The 22,515-nt window shown below is 38.4% G+C and overlaps 1 protein-coding gene across 4 annotated transcripts in view; it reads right to left on the reverse strand.

Annotated features, from left to right (window-relative positions):
- zbtb16a (zinc finger and BTB domain containing 16a) overlaps window positions 1–22,515 on the reverse strand; it is a 164,228-nt gene that overhangs the window by 84,530 nt on the left and 57,183 nt on the right. For all 4 annotated transcript variants that reach the window (XM_023962110.2, XM_023962108.2, XM_078930309.1 and 1 more), the window contains one exon: window positions 14,332–14,429. In XM_023962110.2, coding sequence (XP_023817878.1) covers window positions 14,332–14,429 — 98 coding nt within the window. The remainder of the gene's footprint in view (window positions 1–14,331; window positions 14,430–22,515) is intronic.

Raw genomic sequence — 22,515 nt, forward strand, 5'->3', positions numbered from 1 at the left:
AATCCTGTATTCTTCAGGTTTAAAGACCCACTCTGAGGAAAATTCTGTTTTTAACATGTTCTTGGGGCATTTTTCTTATGATTGAGGACATTTATAAAAAAAGAAATGTTGAAATATAAAATATTGTTGAAATATAAAATAATGTTGAAAAATAGATTACAGTGTTCCCTCGCTATTTTGTGGTGTACCTTTCTTAGCGCTACTTTGCATCCTTATTTTTGTTTTTTTTAAACAGCACACTGTGTTTGACGTCCCGATTATAGCTGTTGGTCTTGTCAAGGAATCTCCTTTGTGCCGTGTCTCCTGTACAGATTGCGTTCATCTTGCCAAAGTTAGAATAATCTTCAATTGCGATCAAATCTTTGTTTTCATTCTATAAACCTGGACTTATTTTTCTACGGAGGTTTGAACTTTGAGAGTTTAAACAAGAGAGAAAAGTGTGAACATGTTTGAGAAAAGTTTAGAAAGTTTGTTTTGTGTGTGGAGTATTACAGCACTAAAACATCTGTATTCCTACTTCGCAGATTTCTACTATCGCAGGTTATTTATGTAACATATTCCCCGCAATAAACAAGGGAACAATGTATTGGTGAAGTAGAAAATACGTTGCTGCCTGCTCTGCTCCATTCCGATACATCAAAACAAATGGTGGACGATGCTTTTCTCATCTGAACTGGTATCTGGCTCCAAATTGTATGGCTGGATAGTTTTGATATTGCTCAATATTTTTTTTTGGGGGGTGGGGGTGTGAGGGGATGTAAGCTAACTAGTGAGCATGTAAACAGAAAGCTCTCAGCAACCGGAAAGGGAGGGTTGCTCTGCGCAACCTATAACTCGCCTATAACTCAGGTGAATTCCTAATGAACTACTGCAGCTTTGCAGAAACTATGTCCTAGAAAACAACACATATATATCATTTTTGGGTCAAAACAGCATAACCATAAATGAAAAGGCCACTGAGAACGGTTTGAGAATAGCTAAAAAATGATCAGTGGAACATAAAAAATGCAAATTCGAAAAAAAACAAAAAAAAAAAAAAATGCGGGATACACTATTTTTCTTTAAAGCCTTGCATGAATGCACGGTTCATAAAAACACTATTTTGCACTACAGGAGTTATACATTTATATTAAAAAATGCTGCTCCCACTGCCAGAAAATAGCAAGTGAAAAATGTTATTTTTTGGTCAATTTTTCCGCTTTGAATACATTTTTCGAAGGTTTCAGGGCGTCACAGGGGGTCCATAATTATAGTAAACACCAAGAGCCGATATTATTAATATGGAATTACACTGTTGCGTTTATAGTGACAGGAACAAAGCATGACATAAAAGCTCAGTGGTCACATTTTGCTTTTATTCACACACATTTCTATCCCTGCTGTCCATGCTAGTTCTATACTTGGGGCAGAAAATGGGTTTGAAATGTAGAGTTTGTGTTAGGCGAACACTGTCATGGTTACCACATTGAAAATCTATTGATTGTGTCATTACAGCACACACATATGCAAACACCCCGCATGATAAGGAGCTCTGACATTCTGCTAGCTGTCCTGCATAAATGTCACACCGTCGGCGTGCACGCACACACAAGAGCGTGTGTGTGTGCACGTGCTGGAGGAGGTTTTACAGTTAGGCTCAATACAGCTATGCCGGCGCACACTCACAAAGCAACACAAATCCATACTAGCCACAGGCCCCTCTCCAATCTATTTTCTGCTCAGCTGGTTTTAAATGAAGTTATTATGACTCATTAAAATGCCCACAAGCTTGTGGAAGTCGGCCAATTACAATTTAAATTTAGCCTCCTGCTCTCACAACCTTACCACCTCTCGTCACTTACAACAAACCTCTCATCACCGATGCAGTTTTTTGTTTTTCTTCTCCTTTTTATTTTGGCGGAGGGGCATTAGCAATGCAACCAGGAGGTCTTTCAAGACCTGCCCCCACAAACACAGCTCATATGATCACGGATTCATGCAGATTGACACAGGGATTTACACAGATCCATGAGAAGATACTTGCAAGGATGGACCATATGTTTGGGACACAGATTAAAGAAACGAAAAAGTATAAATCAAAATGGGTTTATATTGACATGCTGTCCACATCCACAGACCAGAACTTCCTCCAAATGAGGAAAAATACCACTAATTGCTAGACAGAACTGAACAAACGGACCTTGCCAGCACCACAAGTACATACTTCCACAAACAAACTTTATTTGGTAAACTTCTCATGCTTTTTCCCAACCATGTGCTTCGTCACGTGGAAAATCCAGAGTCGGCTCACAAAATATATGCGATCGTGCAGAATTTATGCAAAAGTAAACATTGAAATAGTTTGTTTTTAACTGTATTTGCATGTCTCATGTTTTCACTTCCAGTTTAACAGCACATTGCAATCGTTTAAAATTGTAGAGTAGGCATGGAAAATACTATTTAACCTTACATGCTTTAAACTGGTATTATGCATCTTTATGGAAATCTGAGTTTCTAGTGTTACTTTATGCTCTTCCATCCCTGCATGAATGAAACAAACACTTGTTTGCTAGAGGACTTGTAATCAGTGATGTCCTTCTGTTATTCAGGGACCCTGAGTCTAAAGGACCCTCAGCCTAGAAAAGGAATACTAGAAGACTGGACTGAGCAATTCCACCTGATCCTGCTTCAGTCCCCCTTGAGCAATGCTCACTGTTTAGGCAGCAAGAGTCCCCTCAAACACAAACATGACCTAATTTAACACCACAGTCTGGAGCAAACAAACGTCTGCAGCTTTACATCTTCCACCTCCTTTTGAGTTAATGGCGTGTGCTCTTGGTCTGTGAAGATGTGTGTGCTCGATTCATGTGGACACACGAGTTTCTGGGTGTGTGCATTCTACAGTATCATTCGAATTTCCAAGAGAGCAAATTAATTGGCAGCCCTTTTGCAATAATTGACTTTTACCGCACACAAACACACACATGCATTAGGTACACACGGTGAGCAATCACATCTCACTCCCTCTGAAGCACACACACACACGCACACACATGCTGCTTGCTGACAACAAAGCTGCTGGGAGGAGGGAGGGAGGGATGATGAAGCGAATCCAAAATTCAATCGACTGTGTTCTTGTTTTGAGCAGAAGGCACACAGTGTACTGTACTGTGAGAGGCCATAAAACTCTCACTCTGCACACAGGAACACACACACTCACACACACAAAAACAGCCCTTGGTAGACACACAGACGTTTCAGCAATCACCCTCCATCAAAACACTTTGTCTCGCATACAAAAATAAGACTTGGCATTGGAGCGGAATACCAAATCAAGCCCATTAAGGGAGCACAGGGGCACTCGCTACTAAGCAACCAAAAGGATTTAAAGCAGCAAAATCTCTGTAATAAAAGGAATAGGATCAAGTCCTTCAGTTTTTTTTAATTCTTGTCTGAAAATAGAGAGGTTGGAAAAGTCAACTCCATGCCTTCTTTCTGCCTTTAGATTGATAGGATTTGTGAATAATCAACATCACAGGAGAAAACTGCAGTTATTGGATAACAAACTAATTTTCTTCCAACAATTTTTGGTAGAAAGTAGAAATGTGGGGTTTTCAGAAGACAGAGTGGAGTATATTAAAAAAAGATATATATATATATATATATATATATATATATATATATATATATATTTAAAAAAATGAAAATTTCTATCTAAAAGTCATTAAAAGTATAGCTTATCACTTGCTCTGAAATTAAAAAAAAGCTTGACAAGGAAAACCAGGGTTTAAATAACATTTAAATAATGTAGGTGCTCAAAATACTACCTAGTGTTTTATTTTTTTAAAAAGTCACTCAAGAAGAAACACATCTGCTATGTGAATTGAAATCAAACTTATTTTTGTATTATTTCTAATTCAGGAAAAATATTGTATTTTTGCTGACAAAGATGCAATGTCTATGCAACTTACACCCTAATGCTGCACTTCGCACGGCCTCTGAAAAGCGCATTCAAGTGGCCACTTTCAATGAAAATGTGCATTTTGGGCTTCCATGTTCAAACTTCTAGCGTTCACTCGTCGCTACTAGAGTTTTTAAGTCAGTTTTTGCTTTCTACGAACAAAAAGTGCGCCGTTGAACGCACATTGCAAGCTAAACCAGTTGAACCTTTACCAATCGGGGACTCTAATTTGGTAGTGATGTATGGAGACCGTTCTTTTAAATTGACATCATTAAGGAGAAAATAATGATTGCGGTTTGTGCCCAGCTGGAATTATATGACACAAAGTCTTTAATTTATCGGAATAGAGCTGTGAATGAAAAAAACAGGGACAAGATTCACCAGATTTGCACCACTTCGACATTTTGCACCAAGCCTCTTCCAACTGTAGGTTCATGCACTGGTATTAGGTAGTGTGATCATCTTATGCGAGAAGCCTGTTCAAAAACCTGCGTTCAGTGTGTTCTTGAATGCTCGGTACATAGCATGACGTTGCACTCTCTCCCTGTCTTCTCTCTATTTTGTCCATTCCAACCAAAAATGTAAATATAGTTAATATAAATTTTAGCCCGATAACTGTATTAAAGAACTGGACTGAGCGAATGTGACTTTAAAGTCAATTCAGTCACAATTTCAAAGTTCACCTCTGAGCCAGATGATAACAGAAAGCAGCAATTGGTCTGACCCGGTCTGAATTCAACATTTCTCTGGCAACAATTTTCGCCAATCAGGAGTGAGCATGGTGCAAGGCCACACCCCTAACACTTGGAGTGGGCTCAGGAGAACCTGTCAATCAAATGTTTTGAATGTGTAAGTTGGGGGTTGGCATAGGGGCCAACATGTTAAAAAAGGTATCAGACAAGAATGGTTATTCTGATCAATAGAATGACTGAAAAGCAGCTGTTTGTTTCTCTATATAGTTCTATGGGATTTTTGCTTCTTGGAACCAGCGGACACTTCCTGTTTGAAATGCCAGGGGGGAGAAGTAACTCAGTCCAGTTCTCTTATGCAGTCAATGGTTTAGCCTCAAGTACAAAAGGGGTTCATACACATTGTGTGTCTGGTTCATTAACCTTCTATTGTAACAGTAAAGTCTGTCTAACACAAGAGGCCTTCAGCTCGTATCTGCTTGTTCTGCTGATGTACACAACAAATTATATTAAAGTTAAAAAACAAAAAAAAGCATATTTCATGGAAGTGCCGCTAGACACTTAGACAGCCAAAGTCTTATCATTAAGTATACTTTCAGTCGGTAATTTTAAATGTGCTAAACCTGAAGAGCTGCTGAGCAAAAACACACATGAGAATGTGCTGTAATGCACAAAATTAAACCCAGGAGTTTTGAGCTAAATCCAACACAGCTGCTTCCAGGAAAGCTGCTACAGGTGTCAGGTGGAGCAACATGACATTTAAGGCTACCAGCTATCCAGCCTGAGACTGGATCCAGACAGAACTTTCAGAGGACTTTTTCACACAGGATCATCCTTCACTTTCTGCTCAACCAGGCTACTCTTATGTTTTATTTCTTCAAAACAACTTATTTTTTCCCAGAAGAGGAGAAGCAAAGGAACACCGAGTTCTGGATAAGGGGAGCAGCTGCCCTGATGAGCACGTTCTTGATCAAGTCACATTTGCTCAGGACAGAGGTCTAACAATCCAATACGGCTCATCGGTCTCTGCCAGGCAACTAAAAAAAGAGAAAAAATTGGTTTGACATCCAAAGCTGATGCTGCAATATCCTAAGTGGATCTCCATGTTGTGTCACCTCACACTCGTGTGTCCTCACATGCCCCCTCGTATAATAGCAGAGATTTATCCAGCTGCAGGATCCCTGTGGTGTTTAGAAGAGCAGCTCAACAGGTCAGGGAAATTATGGTAAGACGTGCATGGTAGTTTAAGTTCACAGCAAAACCTGTTATTTCATTCTACTTGAGACACCCTATGAAGGAAAACAACAATGACCTACATGAGTTCACATCGGCTGCAGAAAAATGTACATTCAATCCCCATAACACTTCTAGACATGTATTTATGTTTTTCATCTGAACTGTGTCTTTTCCTGCTACTTTTGATAGCACTCACATCAGCTTCCTGTCTCTCTTTTCACTCATGCATGCATACACAGTCGGGCGTGCGCACACACAGAAACACACTTTTAGGAATTTGTGGCCTGGAAGGCAGTCAAGTTTCATTAATTTCTGAGTTTGGGTACAGTACAGTGTGTTCCTGGACTCACATCTGCGAGCGATCATAAATGCTGGAATGCTGGCAGAACATCCAGACCTGCCGGCACAAATATGTCGTCATCACTGTGAGGGAAGAGCCGGCAAAAGGCCAAACAACCGGCCGAGCCAGCTGCCAAGCAGCCAAACAAACACCACAAAGATGGAAACTGAGACAAAGAGCAAAAAGGCAAGTGACCTATCAACTACTTTTCTGCATTTGCAAACCTTTTCAGCATTTTTTTTTTCTCATCTGAAACCCCTGGACATTTCCTAATGCTCATTGCTCCTACAGTCAGATTAGGATCAGATTGGAACAGAGATTAGGATTGAGGGGGCCAAGTGAAACTGCTGGCTGAGGGTGGTGTGAAAATGAGCCATAATTTCGAAGCAAGTGATGCTGGAATTAAAATAACTTTAAAAGAGACATTAAAATTAAAACTTAAAATCAGCAAAGTTGTGCTGACCATAAAAATTGGAACTGTGTTTTTAATAGTTCAGCAATAAAAACTAAATTCCAAAACACTCCCATAAACCATTTAATGTTCTCTTGAAATATACTGTGTAAACTTTATTGACACAGGGATGCACCAAAGCCATTTACAACCATACCAAAGTTGGAAAACTGCATTACAGTGTAGGCACACGAGTCTGAATTTCTAGATTATGACTTAAAGCTATTTTTCTGCATAATGAAGCGCCAAAAACTTTATTTAGTAACAAGAAAACAAATTAACAACATAACAATTAAGTACAAGTTACAGCTATGATCTAAAGTAGTTTTTGGACTGCAAATTTGTCTTAAAGGTCTCAGATATTTTACACACAAGCTAATTCATCTTGATTCTTAAGATAATATTGTTAATATGCACATACATTATTAAACTAATAAAAAAAAACTGTTAATTTTTTGAAAATATAAAATGAAAATATAAAATGAAAATATTTTAGGGTATCCTACTAGGGCTGCATTTCCATTTACTTTTAAATTTCACAGTAAAATCCTTTTATTTGTTGTTTCAAAGTCATTTAAAGTCAATTGTTAATACAACAGCTGATTTTCTGACGTCACAAAATAGCATGATACTGAATAAACATCTCACTATTTCTGGTATTTTCTTGCACAAGTAATACCATCAGTTTTATTCTGACTGTAGTAAATGAAGAACAATTTTACATTTTAGAAATTTGAAGCATTGATGGTTTTCTAGTATATTTCTTTAGAAGTTTATCTGAAATAATTAGTAAAATATTGAATTGTTGTGAGAACCCTTTTAGATCTTTTCTAAAACAGTGTGAAGCAAAAACCTAAAGTTAAGGTGTATTTCATAACATCTTTATCAGACAATTACAGAGAAGCTCATTTGACTTTGGTGAAACTTTCTCTATACCAAGTGAATCAGATTAAAAAAAAACAGTAAAATGTATATTTCATCTGCTTGCCTCAGTTTGTTTTAGTGACAAAAGCCTTTAGACTTGGAAGACAAAAAATTCTGAAGTGAAGCTAACAGGTACTTTAGTTCTCTTGATTCCAGGTGACACATTACAAATCTCTCCATTCAAATCTCATCACATTGTACCCTTAAGCAAGCCACTCTGTCTGCCACTGCTGGCTAAATGAAGATGGACCCCCCCTTCCTAGACACACACAGTTAGCCACTTCAGGAACAAGTAATATGGATACATACTGGAAACAGAGGTTTAAGATGTCTAAAGCTGAAAAAGGCAGAGGGATGAAAAGTTGGAGCGAACACAGACAGCCATGCGGCTCTTACAGGGGGAGTCTTAAGGGTAATCTTGTTATGCTGCACCCGCATGCTTACAAAACAAACTGTAAATCTTATAAGCCTGGTTTTCTTTTTTTTTGTGTGCTTTTTTTGATGAGCTTCAACACATTCATCTTGCAAAACATCCAAACACACTCAGGTGGTTTTTGAAACCAGGCCATTTTGATGCAGTGAACCACATTCAGCCCAACTTCTCCAAAGCAATTTTAATCGTGCGAAACCTCCATAAAACAATACTAATTTGATGACTTTTATTCTAGCTGAGTTCAGTAACTTTTACACCACCTGATGTTGGTAAACGGTTCCCACTGGCATTTCTGCACTCGTCTTTACTTTAAGCCGAAACCACTTCTTTACATGTTCTTTGAAACCAGAGACACAGAGCAACATGTCCATTTATTTATTTTTTTAATTTTAGAGAACCCACGCGGTTGTATTTGAATAGTTCAGATAATCGTAACGTAAAGAACATGCTAATAATTTAACTAAACTCTTTATATCACTTCAAAATACTAAAGCGACACTGACGATTTCACCAAGCTCGGTGTTGGACAGTACTTTTTTTGCGTTGTGTCAGTGGCAAATACTGATACACACACCTACAGCACCCTCTAGCAGTTGTTGCTATTTATTTTTTAAAAATGGCATATAAGTAGTAGTGGAGTATAAGTCGCACCCCGGCCAATCTGCACAAAAGAAATGCGACCTATACTCTGAAAAAAAATGATGATAGTATTACAACTGTAGTGACAGCTCAGGCTCTTATGATGCATGATGATGAAGATTACGCAAATGAATAACAATACTGAGAAACAAAAAATTGTAAAAATTGTAGCAAGTGTGTTTTGTGTGACTTTAAAACTGCTTCTTTATAACTGCATATGCTGTTTTCAGAGGACGTTTACCTTCTCTGGTTCGAAAACAAACTTAAAATCAATCAATGAAATGGCACAAAAAGGAAGTAAAAACACTTTTAAATATTGTTCAAATTTGACAGTTCAGGTGACTTTCATACGGTTATGTCTGTCCTGTCAATAAAGATCAGTGTGATTTAAAGAAATGTAAAGGGGCTAAGTTCCACTTCATAATCAAGCTGACCCCCCACCCCCCCCACCTCTTCTGCAGACTGTGGATCAGCGAGGGCCGTCAAACATGAAACGTCAGGCAGAGATAAAAACAGAACAAAATAAACACAAAACATGGAGAGGACAAGACGAGAGGGAAAAAAAAATATTGGCACAAGGTAGACTGTACATACAGTACTGTCAGCGTTGGCAGACGGCCCAGACGGGCGAGCTGCCAAGTTTCTTTTCTGTGCAACAAGCTGGAGAGACAGACAGATGTGAATATAGACGGGTAGAAAGTGAGACGGATAGGAAGTGGAGGGGAAGGAGCTTCTAAAATGCTCCACAAGCTGCGCATACCAAGAAGCCGCTCTTGCTTCATTTCTTCAATGTTAGGACTTTTCTGAAACAAGGTGAAGGATGGCGGTGGAGGAGGAAGAGGAGGAGGAGGGGGGCACGAGTTGAGGCTTTTGGGACTCAGTGAAGTGTCATCATAACAAAGGGATATGATAAAAATCGAGATTTGGTGTCAGACTTAGAAAAAGCCTTGAGAGTCAAATGGTGGAGAAGGCGACGGGGACGAAAGGGACTTAAAAAAAAAAAAAAGTGGCATAAAATAAAAAAAGACAAGAAAAACTATCAAAGAAGCTTTGCCTCAGCGCTGTCTCTTCCCTAACTGTCGCTTGTCTCGACACAAGCGCTCGTCTTGCCTTTTACGCCAGACCAAAGCGGCGATGAATCAACACTGATGTGTGTAACAGTACAGGTTGATGTTGTGCATCAAGACAGCCTTGCACGGAAAGAGGAAAGAAAAAAAAAAAGAGAAAAAAGTTTGTGCACTTGGTGCCACCATTTCTAAAAATACACTGCCCACATCTTCCGCTCAGTTGCCTTTCTTAAGGTGAAGTATGTGGTTCTTCCTAGAGTTTTCAGAATTCTTTTTTTTCCATTTCAGCTCCTCTAAACAGGCATATATAAAAAAAACAAAACAAAAATACTGCGAGTTGTTATTTCATAGGGGATTTTAATGAGAACACTTTTTAGTGACACCATTGGTAAATTAGTTTGATTCTAATTCTATAATTATATATCCACTGTTCAATTCTGATGGAACAAATTGGAATAAAGTCAAATTCTAGATTTTAAATACATATTAACACTTTTTTTTTTAATTCTAGATTTTTTTGGAAGGTTATACAACAAATGGTAATATGTGTGTAATTTATTTGGACAATAGTTAAAAAAGTTAACACTAAAATGTATAGCAAACCTATTCGTTTCTCTCAAAGGTTCTTAAAGATCTTGTAACTAATCCAACTTCCTGTTCTTAAAAACTTCTAACAATAAAAGCCCCCAAAATAGGTATTTTTTATGGTTGCACCACATGATATTGAATAAAAGGGGCAGAAAACGTTACGCAATTTACAAAAATATGGTAAAGGCCCAATGTCCCTTTCCCCAAGCACACACACATGCACACACTGCCGTTAACCCATAACCACCAGGAGCATTGTGGGGTGCCGTGTCTTGCCGTGGGCGGGCAACGCACATACCGAACCTACGATCTTCCCTGCACCACGGCTACCCCAGATACAAATAGTAATACTTTCAAAACTCCACAAAGGAATACAAAACAAATGGGAAATCATGCCAAATGGAGAAAAAAACATAAAAGTGAATAGATATGTCATTTTATAGATTTTTGTATGTGTCTGGCAAGTCACACGACATGATAATTTAACACTTTGAATGAGAAAAAAATAATATTTTCATGAAAATTAAAATGTTAGTCTCCATATACGATTTCTTTTCATGCATTAAAACATTTTTATCCTGTAATAAACTTAGTTTACATCACATCATACAACTATATCCTTTTAAAAGCGAATGGCTAATTCAATTATTTTGTTTAAATATTGAGGAAATCTTCCCTAAATGTTTCAAAAACAACTACCTTAAAGTTCTGAAGCAAATTTTAGGTTAAAAAGATACAGATTAAACTTTTTCTGGTGAAAATAAAGACTTGTTCCACATCCTGTAATGATCCTAAACGGTTTTAACGGGTTTATTTTTTTCAGATGAAAGTCATTTCTCCTCTTTTTACAAACAGCCACATATAAAAAGTCATGTGAGCTGATGAACCATTTTCTTGTAAATCAGAGTGAAGCTAAATATGTTTGATTTCAGGAAGGAACTTCTTCCAGATGTTGTGGTCAAAGTTGTGACATTCTGCAACAGCAAAAAAACAAACAAAAAAAACAATAGAAACCACTTAAGCACCAAACTTTCCCCCCTAAAAACACAACACATGTGTCGATCCAAAAACCTATAGACTATTTTAACCAAAGGATAAATTTAAAGACACACTCTGATGAAAATGGTAGTTTTAACATGTTCTTGTGGCATGTTTCTCTTGATGGAGGATGTATATAAAGAATATCCAGCTTAAAATAGCCTTTCAGAGTATTTCTTCATTCAAATCATTGCAAATCAGGAGCAGACGAAAACATGCAGTTTGACAAAGAGCTTATTTGTGACATAGAAAACACACTGTGCGGACCACAAAGTCTCTGCTCCAAGATCTCAGCAACGGGGAGGGGAAGTGGGGGCGGCATTGCCCCGCACATACGGTCCAAGCCACAACTCACAGGCGAAATTCATTCATTCATTTGATGCACAAACTATATCTGAGAAAACGACTCGTTTTTTTTTTTTTTATTTTGGCTGAAACTGTGACATCATAATTAAGAGACCACTGGGAATACTTATTTTATTTCGGACTTATGCTTTATAAAAACAAAAAAGTACTACGACAAGATAAAAGAAAATACCAGGACTATCAGAAAATAGCTCAAGGATGTAAACCAAGTGGGTTTTTTGCTGTCTAACAGACAGCTATTAGTGTCATTTTCTTTCACTGAATATAAGGGAAAAAATGTTTTAATTTAAAAACAACTTTTAAATCTGGGCCTAAATACCTGCAAATTCTTTTATCATACCAGTTGCTCCTTAAAGCTAAAGCTGTAATTGAAAGGACACAACTGGAGATAAAAAAACAGATGGGTTCCCTGTTGCTTGAACAACATAGATGGTCAGCTTTGATGTTAATAAGTACTACAACCCTTATAGCTCATCCCTACAATCATCTTTATTCAAAATGCATGGATGAAAAAACTGCAGCATGTCTGTGTTGTTTAAGGTTGTTTTAAGTTGGAATGTCGATAGAGTTCTAGTTAAAACATTTGAAGGCTAACCTCCAAGCACCACAAATCAAGCAGTTGTGTGCAAACATCATCTTTTCTTAGCTTCCCTTTATTGAAAAAAAAAATTCCCAATGAAAATGTCTTTTTTCTACTAAACTACACACCATGATCTCAAACAAGCAGCCGTTTTAGCACAGACACCCCGAGGCCGAACATTATATTTGAAGAAGTACATACAATCATTGCAAACGCGCTGGGAGATGCATGTAAAATATCATTTCCAGAGTGTCAACTCACTCATTTTTTTTCCCCAGTCTTTTCTGCTTTGACAAGTGAGGAGGAAAGGGTAGGGGGTGTTGTATGTGTTCGCAGCAGGGGTTGTGAAAACGGGAGTAATTTTAAAATAAACAGTGAATATTTGCTCAGAGCAACTTTTGCTTGCAACACACAGAGTCGTGCGCTGCGCTGACTGTCTGGCGCAGCGTGGGTTTGTCATTCATCTTTGTCATAACTTAGCAGGAGTGTCAACATCCATCTCAGTCCCCATTTCAGTTCTAGTGAGATATGAACAAACAAAAACCATTCTAGCAATTAGGCTTTTTTTTTTCCCACCGTGGAGCAGCATCTGAATGAGGAAGGAGGGGGGGGGGGGTATCCAGACTCTCTGACAGTCTTTGGCCTAACGGGATTTGTGTGTCGTAAAAGTGTGTAGTGGAGGTTATGGTCATGAATTTTACTGGGTTTTCAAGAAACCATCTACAGGAAGAGTGAGCAAACTCTGTGCTGTTGCTAATAGCGGCACTGCGGGGGCTGCTTGTTGGGGGGTGGGTACTGTGGACTGAGTCCGGACTAATCAATGCATCCAGTGTTCTGATTTGTACTACTTTTCAGACCTCCAATGTCACAGAGGTATAGGATGGCAGGCTGATGATGTGCAGGCACGACCTGGGTTAAGTTTCCCAGAGCTGCTCTGCATAACTTTTAGCTGGACCGTCATTCAATCACGACGAGGGCTGGTGCTCATTCACATGTCGGCAACTTTCACAATTATGGGGGAAAAAAGCTCATTTTAATAGGAGTTTAACTTCTTTCCAAACTTTCATAAAAGATTAGAGGCTTAAAATGTCAATTTAGTGACACTCGGTGATTTTCTCCAGTGAAATTTCCACCATATCTGTGAAATAGCCTTCACAGATTTTACAGATTCAGTTAAATTTGCGATTTTTGTGATTAAAAATGCTAACATGGGCTGAAAATCAACTAATGGATGTTTTAACCATTAGTTAAACCAGTGGACCCTTATTCTTGGGCAGCAGACCATTACCAGTCAGTGGGTCACTTGGTACCGGGCAAGCGTAGAAAAAAATTACAAACCCATAACTTACACTTTTTCTCTTTTGTTAATAATCAGATTCTAAAGCAAGATGTATTTTGAAAAACTACCAGATTCTCTCCTCCCCATCTGCCTAAGGCTCCAATCACACCAGGCATGAATGACGTTCAAGAACGTGCAGTGAACGCGGCGTTTTCAACACGCTTTTAACATATAGTGTTCAGACAGGTTTAAAAGAATTCAACACTAACTTTGGCTCCGTTTGTGAAAATATTGTCCAACATTAAATCCGTCCATGGCCTAAAAAAAATGATGGGGACCATTGGGTCAAACCCTCTGATCACTTAAATTTCACTTTAACTGTCAGGAATTTAGAACTGCAGGGAGGGAAGTGGAGAAAATGTGCAAATATGGAACCCAATGTCATTTTTTTTTAGTGGTACATTCCTACACTAACAGGATTTTTGAGATATTCCTACATTTTTACTCTTTTAAAACAATGCAATTTAAGTAGAGTAACTTTTCTTGACATTTAAAAACTTTTGTTTCAGGTAAATCAAAACACGGAAAAAAATTCTACTTTTTATTTGTTTTGGAGAACTTTAAGTTCAACGGTATGAGCAAAGAGTCTGGTCAGATGAACATTAACGACATCTGTGACAGAACTATAAAAGCTACTCAACGACAGACTACTTTCTGAGGGTGTAGTTTTGTTTTTGTGTATTTAAAAATAATCTGATTACCTGAATGAGACAGCAAATGCATCCGTAGACGGAGGCTGTCCAGGAAGCTTTTCCCACACAGTTCACAGCTGTAGGTCTTCATCCCACTGTGGATCTTCCTGTTGATAAAAATATATAGAAATATATTACCATATACTCCCGAATTGGGAGGAGAGCCAAGACAGATCAGGTGGAGTTCACCGCATACATATCTCAATGAAATACCTGGCAAAGTGGCTTTTCACACTTTGCAACTGAAAAAACTGTATTTTGATTTCTTTCAATGGAATATGTCACACCTCATCCGTCACAACACTTATTCCACTTATCATCTGCATAACAAGTTCTTCAACTCGCACACTTATTCTTTGGCAGGGGTTGTAAGGAGGAGCTGTAAATCACAAAGTGCTCTTCAAACAAAGAACACTTTTAAAATGTTCACACCTTGAGTCATTGGAATGAATACAATACAGAGTAAGAGTAAAATAAAAATGATTTATTCACGCAGCGCTGCACAATAGCTGCTTGGTTCTACGATGCATTTATTGGGTTGTAAAGCGACAGAGATGTGGATGTCAGGAATGTGATAAATTATCTATTTCCAAACAGACACTCATTAGGCTGTGACACCGTTTAAGCATACAAGGTCAGACAAAGACTAAGGGTCAATATTTGATTATGTGGTTGTGTGCTGTCTGATGTTATTCAGTTACCTAACCTTCAAGGCTTATCCTTACGACCCCCTCCATTACGAAATCCTCAAAGACCCCACGGCTCAGTACAAAGCATATTATTCTTATGAGATATCTGAAAGTGCTCTAAAGCAATTAGGGTGACACGAATTGCCAAACAACTGCCGCGGTGCCTTAAGCCTCCCAAGAACTGCAAATACTTCATCTTGAGAGAGAGGCACGCACAAACGCCCGTGGTTGTAATGACTGCTTGTCAAGTTGACACAATTTCACCGTTAGGGCGTTTAATCTTCCACAGCGGTCACCCTTTCATAAAGTTGGTAGCTTAAAAACTAAATATGCTCTTCATGACAGTTGAGGAAAACCATGACAGGTGTGGGGGCACCAAAATCATGCACGTAAAAAAAATAAATCCACGATTCTTCATGATTGTTTGCATCAGGCAGACGAAATTAGACGACGTCAAACACTTTTCAAAGTCTCCGTCGCAGAGTCAGGTGGCACAGAGGGATCAGTCAAGAGCATTCTTGGAAAAACAATGCCCTTGATGAGAGATCCCCTCAACTCAGTGGAGATGACAGCCATCCATCTCAGCAGCTTCAACAAAGCATCAGAGGAAGAGGTGGTGCCACTCTCCCAAAACATGACTGATTGATGTCAGATGTCGAAAGCAAAATTGATTTACAGCTCCAGCTTTTTGCCTTAAGTGAGGTAGAACGAGACTGAGGGAAGATGAGCCAACAGACTGAGAATTGTTATTTCACGATCTTTGGAACAAGCAGGAGCAAAAACTGAATCTAGTGTGACTTTTCAAAATTATTGACTGCATTCCAACACTGAGAAAGATATCTGACAAGAACGTCATTACAGAAATAGTTATGATAGAACTGGTTTTGTTTACTGGCTGTAAGTTGTGTTACTACTAACGGCTAAATGACAGGCTTTCAGCTAAGTGCTGGCAGTTAAAGACCCACTCTGACGAAAATGGTGTTTTCTGTTTTTTTAACATGTTCCTGTGGCATTTTTCTGATGATGGCGGACATATATAAAGAAAATTGGGCCCAAAATTGTATTTCTGAGTACTTCTTTATTTATATCGTTGTGAATCAGCATTTGTAGCCTAGAAAATACACTGGGTGAGCCATAAGCTCTCTCCCCCATTCAGATCCATCCGGTTGCAGACGACTAGATCCCTGTACGTCCTGGTTTTCCTCGTCGGAACTGGCGTCAGCAATTTTAGGTTGGGGGATAAGGCTGCATGATATGAGGAAACAACTTGCAATGTGCCAAATTAGTGATCAATATTGGGATGATGATATAATTTCCCATACATGAAAAAAAGCAAAACAAAATGTAACGAATACATCATCTTTATTTCTTTGCAACAGTTAGAAAAAGTCAACCTAACTACAAATGACCATCTACATACAATCCCTATGGTCACATGCTTCAAAATAGCCATTTCATTCATATGTTAATCAGTAATTGCAATTTAAGTCGAGTTTTGCGATTCACTTATTGCATAGGCTGATATCGTGATGACGATAAATTTACGATACACTTTGCAGGCCTGGTTGGTGGTGAGGGTCTGTAAGCTAAGTATCGGGAGAGGGGAGGCTACACAAGTCAGAGGCAAATTTCGAATCAACTACTGCCGCTCTGCAGTAACTATGTCCTAAAAAACAACATTTTTTTTTATTTGGGCTAAAAACGGCACAATCAGAATTAAAAGACCACTGGGAGCACTTGGAAAATACATCAAAAGATGACTGGAGTGAATGAAAACGGCGTCTTCCTCAAAACAGAAAGCACAAATTGAGGTAATGCATTTCCATGAAAAAACAACAACTTGTTTTTTCCTTAGAAAGTCATGCAAAGAGCAGTAAGATCCTAACCTGAAGAAATGGGCAAACACAAAACAATGAGTTGCTGTTGCGCACAGTTGATTGCAAACTGCACATGATTCCAATCTGCTTCACAGTAACACTGTATATGGTGGTGTGCGAAGGCAGTCAACAAACACAGGAATGCTTCTTTCCTTGTTGGAGAAGAATAGCATCATTCTGACATTTTCATCATTTTAAGACCAGTTTTACTTAATTCTACAAAGGTATTCAGTTAATGAACAGCGGCTCCATGTGCATGCTCCATTTATTAGATCCTGCAACAACTGAGACCGTAAAAGTTCTTCTAAAATGACGGATTTAAAAGAAGAATGCCTCCTCTGCACCTTGTGACTTGATGCATTTTTACGTTTAAAAAAATGCAAAAAAGGTTTAAACTCCCCCAAAAAAGATAAAATATTATAGTAAAAAAGGGGAATGACATAAAAAGAGAAGTTAAAATGAAATTTGTCATCTTTACAGGTATTTAAACCTTAAAAAATGGCCATAAAACAGCGTCTTCCTTAGATTCCACTGTCTTTAGGGTGGAAAATTTAATCCGAGCATCAATCAGCTGCCCTAAAACATGACAATTTTCACCATTTGGTTTGTTTTTATTGGCTCTCCTTCCTAAAATACAGTCAAGCTGCAATTTATTTTCATGCACTTTTTGGTCTGGTTATCCAAGGTGAGGTGCTCCCCTGAGGGAAAAAAAAAAAAGTTGTACAGCAACGTTCCAGTGCAGTCTAGTCAAACAATGTATCACACCCCTGTGGTGGGGGCTAGGTCTGAACATCTCCCAGTTAATTTAGCATTGCACACGCCATCCCAAGAATCCAGCCACATGAATGAAGCCTCGCAGCAGGATTTGGGCATTTCTTTAACCTTTTTTTTAGGGTCATATGTGATGTACTCCGTTTCATTGCGATAAGAGGAAAACACACGTAAGTGGAAAACCACAACACACACAGAGCACAAAGCCTTTCAAAGGCCTTTTGTGTCCCCCTTCAATCTGACCATTGTGCCCCCCAGACAGAGCACTGATAAGGCATGGATGGACTTATTAAGGCCACGCAAAGTGCAACCAGCGCTATGGTTTTACTTTTTTTCGTCGTACAGTGCTGATGAACAAAGCGTGAAGCAGACCCGCATGACTGCAAGTGTGTCTAAAGAGCTACTAAAACAGCCAAAAAGAAAAAAAGTCCAACACAATGGAAATTACATCTTTCAGTGCTGTTTACATCCACATGTTTATAGCCTGTACCAGTGAAACGCCACCTCAACATTCTTTGGCATTTCAAATTGATTTTTCGGTCCAGAATAAAAGGCTCTTGATTTTAAGAAACAACAAATATTTCAAGCAGACATGTTTGCAATTTACCCTAATTGGGTTTAGCAGTAAAACAAAACAAATACTTCAGATTGGAGATGTTGACAGTAATTTCTTTTCTTTCTGAATCACTGCACAGAAATAAAAATAAGATTTTATGAATATTTTTTAAAACTCATAGGTGATCTGAACATACTTGATATACATCAGTGTTTTGACCAGGCTTTAAGACTCACCCCAATCAACATTCCATTTTCTTACGCCACTATGTATACTTTCTACAGAGCGGCAGGAGTTCATTAGAAATTCACCTCCGAGTTGTGGGCGGGACCCTTGGTGCAGAGAAACCCTACCCTCCCCTTCCTTCCCTTTTAGTGAAAGGTCTCTGTTTACATGCTCTCCCGCTACCTCACAGCCTCTCACACCCCCAAACATAACCGGTGTTGCAAAAATGACAAGCAATATTGGAGCTATCCAACCATACAGTTTTGAGCCAGATGTCAGCTGAGACGAGGTAAACATGCATGGATCTAGTAGTCTACAAGTAGACGCATCGGGGGTGGGGGTTATTCCAATAAGCAAGATTAAACTACCCTGACTTTAACCCTGAGCTCTGGCTAAAATCCCCCTGAACTTGCTTATTCTGGGTGTGTCGGTTCCAAAAGACCGGATATGAGTTAGCGTAATTTCGCTCGAGTTGGAGACCCTGGGTTAATGCGCGTGCACAGCAAGTACATAAAGACATTCTCAAGGGATCGCCGATATCCCGAGTCACCATGGAAACGCCTGGAGAACAAAAGAGAGGGCTATACTTCAGTGAGACGGAGTCAGAGATTTTAATGACGGCGTATGAAGATTATACGCCCATCAAAAAAATAATACGGCTGCATCATAAAAAAAAAAGAGTTTCTACTTGCAACGAGTTTCTATCTCATTTCCAATTACATTGTGACGTATATATATACAACTTATAAAAGTTAATTGAATCGATTCAATTGGTAACAAGTAATTCACTTAACTTACTTCAACCTAATTTCTTATGTCTATCCAACTCAATAGTTGTTTATACAACTCAAATTTACATATTTATCTAACTAAATGTGGTATCCAAATCCGTCCAGACAGGCAAAGGGAATGGTATCCCACAATTTCTTGCGCTGCTGATCTAACAGCAGCACCAAAGTTACACCTACTTAATTGAATTAATTTGAATGAAAGTAAAATAAATGTCTGATAACTATGCATTATTTTTAAGTTGACAGAACTCAAAAAAAATATTTATCTTAACTGAAGCAAATAAATAAAATATTTTAATAAATAAAAAAGTGTATCTTTCCAACATCCATTATTAATATTATATATAATATTATCTGAGCTTCTTCATCCACCAAATCATCTTCAAATGGACACATCATGCCGCTTCACCTCTCTGAAAACAACCTAACCTTCAACTAAACCTGCTCCAGACCAGGTTATGTTCAGAGCATGAGTTGCTATGGCAACTTGACATACCCTGAAACATACCTCTGTTTTTGGTACCGAAATCTGAGGTTATCCTCTTCCTTAGCCTCAAACTTACCGTGGTAACTCACATCACCTGCTTTTAGGAAAACCCCCCAGAATTGAGCAGAGCAGGGAGCTTGTGGCCCTCCCAGGTATTCTCTACATCCTAACTACCGGTAAGTTCTTTTTCAAACGGCGTTTTTTTTCGTCTGCTCCTGATTCACAGTAATTTGAATAAAAACTCAAATAAAAGAATAAAAAGAAATGCAAATTTAAGCCGAATTTTCTTAATATATGCACTCCAATATGAGAAAAATGCCACAAAAACATGTTAAAAACACCAAAAACAGCGTTTTCCTCAAAGTGGTTGTTTATTGATTTGTAAAAAAAACCTGAAATATCCTCCAACTAAGCTTAGACAGAGGCCTCCAAACACGCTTTGGGAAATCCCATCGTAACTGCTGGCTGTCATGTTGCTCCTATGAAACACATGATGTAGTGTGTGTTTGTGTTCAAGTGTTTGAATGTGTGTGTGCGTGTCTGTGCGGTGGAAGGTGATTTGAAACAGACTGACTGTAGCCATTAAGGAAGTTCTCATAAAACTCTCTCAGGCCATTTACTCAGTTAATAATCGACTTTGTCCAACAGTCACTTTTGACAACGGTAATAAATTTTAAATTTATGTCAACAAAGCATATGCTGATCACCTTGCATGGTGTGCTTCCTCATAAAACCAGCCCGACTGAGGGCTGCTTTGACTTCACGTGTGTGTGTTTGAAATGTGAGTCGATTACAGGCCCATGTTATTGAGCCGTAACAGCTTGGCTCGTGTAATTCAGAAGTGTTTTTTCCCCCCGTTGTGCCGCTGGTCTTGGCTGCTCTATATATCATAACTAGCGCTGCATTTGCTAGTAAAGACCCAAGCTTTCCACCTGCCTTTCTTTGTAATCCACCAGTTAAAAAGTCAAGCTGAGGTGATCTATTGCACTGCATGGCAAGAGGGGAAAAAATTACTCCAGTACGCCGCAGTCCTCGGATGGTTTTAGGTCATCCTGGTTTAACATGATCGGACTTTGACATAGGAAGTGGAGGCGTTGCCAAAACCCTTTAAATCAAAGTATTTTATTTGATACCCATGCTGATATCCTCCCCAACTCAAGAAAATTTGGATTTATTGACAGAAAAAGTTAGGCTTGGCAACTGTTGATCTAAAAGCTTTACCTACCTCTGTGACTCTAAATTATTTTCTTTCTTTATATGTCATTTTACCCTGAATTTTAGTATTTTATCTATTGTAAAGAACCCATAACAAATACATCAGCTAAGAAAATAGCACATAAAATAACAACAGCTCTTTTGGTAAAAACAAAACGTGAATGAGTGAAAGATGAGTAATATAGAACTGCAAAACGTGGCAAAACATGCAAATTTCAAAGTAATATTAAGTTTGTCATTGCACAAATATGTCCTTGATTTAAGTTCCACTGTTTTTTTTTCTGTTAAAAACATCTTTCACAGGAGAAAATTTTGTATTTTTTCAGCCTTTTTAAATAACAAAATTTGATTTAGAACAAAAATAATGTTTGAAAAAATAAAATTAATCTGTTAACCTTTAACCTAAAAGTTTTTTTGATGAATATGGTCTTACGTAGGACTATTTTTTAAATGAATAAAAGCAGTTGAAATACCCACCCTCTGATGAAAATCATGTTTTTGGTGTTTTTATCATGTTCTTGTGGCACTTTTCTGATGGAGGACAAATATTAGGAAAAATAAACCTTCAAACTGTATTGCAGATAAAAAAAATGCATTTGACAAAGATTGTACGTAAAACACTCTGGTGATGGGAAGTGGGGGCGGGCTTACTTCACACCAACAGTCCTGCCCACACCTCAGAGACACTTTTTTATTGAACTCCTGCTGCTCTGCAGAAACTATGACCTAGAAAATGAAACCACAATCATAGTAAAAAGACCTCCCGGAAATGCTTTGAAAAGAAACAAAATGAGGATTTGATTGGGACTTTAAATATTTAAGTCATGAGTAAATAATGCTGTGGATAAGTATAAGCTAAAAATTCAAAATATTCATCCCACTGTTTTCCTTGAATGATGACAGTGACGCTTCCTGTCCTAATGTGCGCGTCGTCCGCATGCCTTGTGCATGTCAAACACTGCTGAATCCATCACCAATGCATGTTAAGGAATTGACTTTGACTGTCCGTTCCAAACACCTCAAGCACAACACCCGCTAATTTTTCTCACTTTTCTCCAACTCCTCCTCTTAAAAACATGGTCTCCGGGGCGGGTGGTTGGCATTGACACACATTTGGGGTGGGAATGAAGATGCACAGTCATGTTCAGCTGACAGAAAACATTTAAAAGGGCCTATATCGTGATAATAAGCCTTCCAGAGTAAATTATATTCATGTATTTGATCATTTATTACCTTTACCAAAATAAAGAATGATTTTTTATGAAATATGACCTATTTTCATAGCTCATTTTCCTACCCAGAAGTAAGCCGACTCAATCTCTGAGGCTCCGCCTTTCGCATGTTGTGGGTGGCGCCCATTTCACGACATAAAGCTAGAGTTGGCCTCAGGAGCCTGCCAGCGTTTCATTTACGAAAACAAACAACTTCTGAACTTTTATGCAAAAAAATATAAGTTATTAGCGAATCTCAATATCTTTTTCTCTTCCTAGATGGGGCTGTTCCTCACTTTATGATGTCACGATGTGAGAACCCACTCCTTTTCGTGGATTAGGAGGGGCTGCTGCTCCGAGAACAGGTTTTT

Source organism: Oryzias latipes, chromosome 14 (assembly GCF_053564925.1).
Source record: "Oryzias latipes strain Hd-rR chromosome 14, Olatipes_Hd-rR_3.1".
In the NCBI taxonomy this organism is placed as follows: domain Eukaryota; kingdom Metazoa; phylum Chordata; class Actinopteri; order Beloniformes; family Adrianichthyidae; genus Oryzias; species Oryzias latipes.